The following is a 7337-nucleotide window of genomic DNA, read 5'->3' as shown; positions in this document are numbered from 1 at the left end:
CCACTCCAAATTCAGCACATGACAAGGCAATTGAGCCCTAATTCGTGTTGGAGTGCTCTTTTCGCAAAGGTCTAAACAATTTACACCGCGAGCAGCTTGGAAAGTCTTTACCATAACTTGACTCCGTCTGGGTCAAGAGGCGTGCAATTTTAGCATTGCCGACCTCGTAACACCCCTTGGTTCTTCAAGAGGTGCTGGTGACTTGCGGGCTTTAAGACTTAATGATGTCTCTCCACCACCAGACGGAAAAAACGCTCAATAACAGCCAAACAAATGCCGTCTTCTTCACCATTCGTCCATCATCGATCGATCGGTCGTTCTGGTCACAGATCGAGTATGCCTGGGCCACCAAGCTCACCTTGCAAGTCTTTCTGGGATTACAACGCACTTTTAACAGTTTAATAGTTAGCAAAGCGGGCTATTTCTGGCTAGAGTTTGGACCTTTTATGTCACAAACTAACCCCGTCTTTGGCTGTTGAAAGGAATTTGTGTGGAAAACTTTGTATGGACTGGAATGGACTACTGGATAACCCTTTTGTTTTCGGTGCAACATGGGTTCGGCAAAACGGTATGTGCATTTCACTATGAAATTGACCAGTTCTCCTATGTTATATTACATTGCTTTTGCTCTCCTACTTTGACCATTTAGTGTCTCCTTTTGGCCAACCAACCAAAGGAAACAGTAGTCCGTATCGTAGGCGTACGTCTATAGATGGAATGAGGCTTGTGCCACACGTAAAACATCCGCTTACCGGTAAACATTACAGGTTTCAATATAATTGAGTCCTCGCCATCGAATTGTTTCACTGTCCAGCTTTATATTGATTGCTCACAATACGTTTATTTTCTAAGGAAATACTGAGCCTCTTCATATCCACATCTTCTACAAGTTTATTACGAACTCACACCGTGCTGCAGTTAGCTTAACAACTCAATCATTGGTAGAGCATTGCAAGAGTTCACGGTCGCACCGGTACTGTCACAGAGCTGATGGTCGGTTCATATCAAGTTAATTCAGGATAAATTTTGGCGGCTTTTCTTTGGCTAGTGCTCGGGAAACGTTCCTAGCCGACAATGATCGAAAATCTTAACATGCTTCTATGCGAAGTTTAAGTAAATGAGTGAGTGAGTGAGTGAGTGAATGACCGAAGTCATATTCAGAGTCAAGTGTAACGTCAGTTTAAATTAGAGAGCTGCGGTGCCTCGTTCGTTCTCGTCAAGCTCACTCACTATGGCAGCAAAAATCACTCTAAATTTACATTATAAAAGTTACTATTAAACGTTAAGATATAAGCATTACTTACTCAACAAAAATTACAAAGCTCGCAAACGATACTTTGGAGGCTAACACAATTAACTTACTTACTTTACTTAAAATACTAACGATTGACCATATTTATATTGCTTTCAGTAGGCAATATTATTTGCATTTTTCTTTCATTTCCATAAAAAGCTAATTATTTACCTTAAAAATCCCCAACCCTCAACTCTTCTTTTTTCTTCGTTCTTTAGACAAATCGAGATCAGACTATTGCTCTTACAGTTTTTTTCGCGGTTCAGCTAATAAATGCTAATAGTTGCAGCTGTTGCGATCCAGTTTTATGGCAAACGACCCAGGATCAGCCTCTCTGATCATATTGCAGTCTCCATCAATTATTTAAATGGCAAAATGTGGGCGTTATTTACAGAGCAGTACGGTCCTCTAGTGGGATTTGGTTCCCAGGTATAGAGTTTCTTAATGAATCACAAAGCATTCAAACTTGCCTTCTTTCATAATGAGTGGCAACCCAAAATGCGAACAATCGTCTTAATCATCAAGTAAAATCAGGGAAATAAGCATACAGGAAGGCACTCAATACACCATGATAATAAGATCTGGCCTCTTTACACAGAATTTGCGCGTGGAAGTATTTTGTGTAGACTATTACCGTTTTACATTGTGGGGCCATGTTCATTTTGACAGATTCTGAACTTGCGGCACCTGCAATACCAATCTCTCTACACAGCAGCTTTAAAATAAACCGAATATGAAACAAGAGCAACAACCAAGAATAGTACAAAAAAGCCGCGATCTAATTTGATAGAGACTGTTTGCCACGTACTCCTTTGCGTTTCCTTGATGTGTTGTTCATTCTCCATGCGTCTCACGCTTTTTAGTCCTGTCAACTCAAGACTGCACGGCGTCGTGGCGGATTTGTCAAGAGCTGGTTGTAGGCTTTCAGCCTCCGCAGCTTGAATTTTCTTTGTTTTCCGTGCCTTTTGCCGTTTTCCGCAAAACCGGTTGATTTTCTGGACCCATTCGGGTGGTTCTCCATCTTGGAAGTAAACCCAAACGACGAATATGTTCGCAAAGAGGACTAAGGTTATGATGATCATAGTACCTTCGAGAAGAACACCCAAAACAGGAACGCCGTCTGAGGTGACAGGCAGAAACGATGGGATCATAAGTAGAAACACTGTAAAGGACAGCAGGACTGTTGTAACGAAGCCAACGCGCTCTCCGCTTTCCACGTGAATGAGAAAGCTGCTCAAAGCAATGACTGTCAGGATGACGCATGGTATTGTAAGGTAAAACGTATAGTACAGGGGTTTGCGCTTCATTCTCACGATGTAAACCACCTCATTAAATTTAAAACGACAACAATTTCCATGATCGGTTTCCGAAAGTTCAGGAGTGATTTCCTCTATTTTCCAATTGCCACTTTCAACAAAACGATCTAAAATGAGAAGATAGACATTCTTGTAAACTCTTGTTTACTCTTTATTCTATCAATTTTTTTGTGAAGATTATGATGATGATGATGTTGGTGAGATTGTTTGCACCAAGTGTCCGGCTTGTCCAAAGCAAACACATGCGATTGAAAATAGGTTGAGTCAATCTTAACATGGGTCTTTGACTTTTCTGGGGGTGATCCGGTTTTCCATGCCCGTCAAAGTAAAGTAAAAAAAAGTATCATTATTTTCCCTCCGATTTTTAGAGTAGCTAGTCGCTGATATCTCCGAGCATTGAACAGAACAACTTTAAGCCTTAAAGGAGTCGGAATCCCAGCTGACCGGAGGCAAATCAGTTGTTTATTTAGAAGTGCGCAGGCAGGAAATTGAACCAGGGACTACCTGAAACAAATTCAACGAGTGGTCAGAACGTATCTTGAACCCGGGATCTGTGGATATCAAGGCAAGTGCCCTAACCACTGGGCTGCACTGTCCCCTACGTCAAATGTGCATTGTATTTTCTCATGGGCGCGCTGTCAATTGAAACCACGCTCTCTTGCGCTGTCTTTCGCCAAGTTTCATTACAATCATTACAATTGTTGAATGTACTTAAATTTACGTTTGTCGCTGCGGAATAAGAGTGAGTGAGGGTTACAATTCAAAGATCGATTTCTTTTAGGAGAAAAATGATAAATAATCTTAGTTAATGCTCACTTGTTATTTGCTTCTTGGCTTTGAACAACTTAATTTTTAACAAGTTGTCGCCATAGGTGTAGGACCCGAATGCAAGTCTGCACTCTTGTTCGTCAAATGGCCAGCGGTGTATTTGCATTTCACAATTAACTTTGAATGTCGCCGGTCCGCTCCAAATGCATTCCCCAGTACTCCTCACCGCAACATCCGTTACAAATTTGCTTGGACCTCCTGCTAGGTTAATTTGGTCGTCACCGCTGGAAAATAATTGGTAGCATTGCTTTTGGCTTTAGCCTGCGAACAGGCTATCGAGCGAGGAGCCCGGCTAGCCCGCGAGAAGAATGGGCACCATTCTTCACGCCAGCCTCCGTTCCAAAGTACTCGCTCTTTGCTTGCACTCAATCAACTTTTAACTTTCGATCCTTCAGCTTATGACATTACCCGCTATACTTGTTCTACAAATCGCGCAAATTACAGTCGGTTATGGCAGGAAAGGATTGCCGGAAACGTTCCGGTTTGGGGATAAAAAACTCAATCTAAGTACATGTCGGAGTGTAGAAACGCCCTTTCACAAATATATCGAAATTAAGCGCTTCCCTGGTCAGTGTGAAAGAGGATTAAGGCGCATTAATATTTCCATTTGGATGTTGTTTTGTAACGTTTCGAACAACGCCTTTGCAAACATGTCTGATCTGCTTTAAAACATAATTAGCTTGGTTTTAATAAAAATGTTTGGAGAGAAATTGGTTTGTCTTGAGGGCGTTGCAGGAATCAAAATCAAAAAATTAAAAGCGCATTTAGGCATATTTTCCCACACATATGCTAAACTTAGCCCAACCTAGCCGATGTCTGCGTTCAACGTTCAACCCCCCCCCCCCCTCCTCCCCTCACATACTCAACGACCTCCTACCCTCCCAACCCCCTATTCCATAACTCCAAATCCTTACTTGTTGTAAAGCGCAATGTCCGGAACCCAAATTTCCTTGGGTGAGAAATGGACCCGAGCTGTATCCCCATATTCGCTGGCGTTCCACTGCAAGAATTCGTTATTCCATTGCTGTGAATAAGGTGTAACAAATCGTTTTAATTGATCAAGCTCTTGCTTGGTTCCAAGACTAGCTAGCTCGGCGTCTTATCATTCTTTGAAGGGGGTTCGTCACGAGATTTTCGGTTCTCTTTGAAGTCCTTAGGGATCTGATATTAAAGACGGAAACATTTTGACAGATCACAAGAAATTATACGGTTTTTCTTCCTCACCTGTATGACCCACGTATCCAATACCAATACTTGTTCCTGGTTGTCCTTTAAACAAAAAAGTTATAAGACAATAGGCCGTCCAGTTATAAACTAAAAGTCTTCAGTTCTTACAAGGAACAGTGTGGAAAAAGATAAAATGATACCACTAGTGGTACAAAGACTTGTCAGACTTGCGTTTTTTGTAGAGGAGTCTAGGCTTAGGCGACCAACCACACAACACAAAAAGTGTGTCCCGAGTGTTAGTCCTTTTTAGTATTTTAATTAAATTCTTATAGTTTTAATCTCGCCGAATGTCTTTTGAAGTAAAGTGCATTGGTGTTACCCGTTTTAACGATCATTATTAAATGACCATGGGCCGTTTCCCGAAAGTCCCTACAATTTTTCGAGCGCGAAAAGCCATCTTTTAAACTGTCAGGCCCTTGCTTTAAAATTGTCATCTTTAAGGCCCAGTAATACGGGCAACATTTTTCGTGCAACTTGTCGCGCAACAATGTTTCGTTGCAAGTTGAAATGCTTTGTTGCGCGTATTACCACCTTCTTGCATAACAAATTTTTATGCTGCAAAAAGTAGGCGTAGCTTTTACTTTACTGCAACATGAAAATTAAATTTGTTTCGCAAGAAGGTGGTAATACGCGCACCAAACCATTTCAGCTTGCGACGAAAAGTTGTTGCCTGACAAATTGCACGAAAAATGTTGCCCGTATTACTGGGCCTTTAGCTTGTTTTCAAGCATTTTAAAAGCAGAATGGCTCGGGAGTTTCGAGAAACGGGCCCCTGGCCAGCGAATGGCATTAAGACTGGTTGTATTCTATTCCGTCGGACAGCAAGTTGTTGTGCAAATTGTCTGTCAATTAGAATCATCATGCTGTAAAAGGTCATGACTTGTTTACCCAATCGCAACAGACAAAAGATCAAATTAGCCAATCATAGCAAAGGCGGGGGAAAAGCGCGGGAAATCGTGCTCTTCACGTCTGCAAAAGTTGGCGTGATTATTAAGTACAAACAATAGATCGCGAAACTAAAGCAATGGCGCAGTTGCAATGGATGTTTAGAAAGCAAAGTAAAGAAAGCAAAGCTGTGTTGTCCGATGGAATCTAGAAAGCGTTACCCACTTCAACATGTGTTCAGTTTGAGCGTCAATGGAGTTACTTAAGCAATTCCGAGAGGTGTATGAAAAAATCGGGCAAAAATACTACAGAGGACACATACACGTTTTTGGTCAAATCTGTTCTCAGGTTGAATCCGTGTTTACCTAGGTTAGATTGTTGATCATCATTTTACTGTGGTTGAATATGCACTCTACCTTGTTTAAAGCAGCTACCAACCCCCCCCCCCCCCCCCCACAAAGTATCGAAAACACCTATACTTTCCCTCAAGCTCTGTCTTACACATCTCAAACTATCCTCTCAAAGTTTCGTATCATCTTGTCGGTTTCTATATTCATACGCTTATTCCTTACAACATATTAAGGGAACAAAAAGCTATACTATGCACTTACCGGTATTCGAACTCGGACACTCCAGATCTATAATCTTGTGTTTTCGCCACTACACTACAACAACGAGCATGCGCAACCCAACACAGTTCTTTTCGTTATTTACTTTTCTATAATAAGTCAATTGATATCCATGTATAATAACTAAAACCAATCCTTACCTGGTTCGTATTTTTCTCTAGGCTTAATATAGGCTCCAAAAAAAGTTTCTTCAATTCATCTGAGTGCGTATTCAACCTAGGTAAAGTGAGGATCACCAATTTAACCTAGGCAAAAACCTGAGAACGGATTTTACCGGCAGCATACCTACCACATGGACAAGCCTGCTTATTTTCAACGCAAAATTGACAACCACTTGTTTTTTGCCTCTGAGAACTGGACGAACTTTTCTGTCATAGTCTTCAAGGAGGTGTGCTCGTATGCGGTGTTCCCATGAAGAATTCGTTGAACATAAACACCCTCACAAAAGAAATGAAATGTTTACATATAAGAAATGGTCATCGAGGAAGGTGCGCGATGCCACGCACCACTTGTCGCTCTCGCGTGATGATCGCGCGTGACCTCGAAATGCTCGAAGCCCAAGTAATTAACTAATGCGTCAAAGCAAACACTAAAGAAACCTCAACGAAATTATGTTTACAAAGAAATGCTACAAATGTCCTTGAACTTTTTTTGACAAATCTCAACGTCGATTTTTCAGCACCTTCAAGCTGTGTGGTATGGCTTCTCCCATATTTTTTGGGAGCTATTTACATCGGTGGAAAGAAGATTTTTGCTTTAGGGAGATCCTAAAAGGTGGGTACATATTTTTTCTGTGTTGAGGTAACTTGCAAAAGTTATACTTGGCGGTAGAGCTGGGATGCCCGAAGACATTGAATGTTCGTAGCTGAAAACAGGATGAAAGGTAGATCATAGCACCATCTAAACTTCACTCACCAGAAAGCTGTAAAAATTAAGGGACTAGAAAGGAATGCAAATATGTCGGGGGCAGGGCGTTTAATAAATTATTTTTACAAATATATAAACAATGATTCCACCCAAAGTTTCTGCACGTAAACCAAGCGAAAAATTCTTTTATCAAGGCATGCAAAAGTTTCACTTGATTTTGTTGGAAAAAATTGAAACACGTTTTGAAAGATCTCTGTTTTCCATACAAACACGGTTAAGTCGCTGGTCATT

At 41.1% G+C, this 7337-nt stretch overlaps 1 protein-coding gene across 1 annotated transcript in view; it reads right to left on the bottom strand.

The window, feature by feature from the left end:
* Nucleotides 1-823: 823 nt before the first annotated feature.
* Nucleotides 824-7337, bottom strand: part of LOC137973880 (neuronal acetylcholine receptor subunit alpha-7-like) — a 10022-nt gene continuing 3508 nt past the window's right edge. The window contains exons 2-6 of the mRNA XM_068820774.1: nucleotides 6469-6617; nucleotides 4663-4707; nucleotides 4353-4462; nucleotides 3427-3662; nucleotides 824-2717 (exon numbers count right to left, since the gene is read on the bottom strand). Coding sequence (XP_068676875.1) covers nucleotides 1999-2717; nucleotides 3427-3662; nucleotides 4353-4462; nucleotides 4663-4707; nucleotides 6469-6617 — 1259 coding nt within the window. The 3' untranslated portion in view covers nucleotides 824-1998. The remainder of the gene's footprint in view (nucleotides 2718-3426; nucleotides 3663-4352; nucleotides 4463-4662; nucleotides 4708-6468; nucleotides 6618-7337) is intronic.

Source organism: Montipora foliosa, chromosome 10 (assembly GCF_036669935.1).
Source record: "Montipora foliosa isolate CH-2021 chromosome 10, ASM3666993v2, whole genome shotgun sequence".
Classification (NCBI taxonomy): domain Eukaryota; kingdom Metazoa; phylum Cnidaria; class Anthozoa; order Scleractinia; family Acroporidae; genus Montipora; species Montipora foliosa.
The sequence above is the reverse complement of the archived record's forward strand: the minus strand, read 5'-3'. Positions and strand labels throughout refer to the sequence as shown.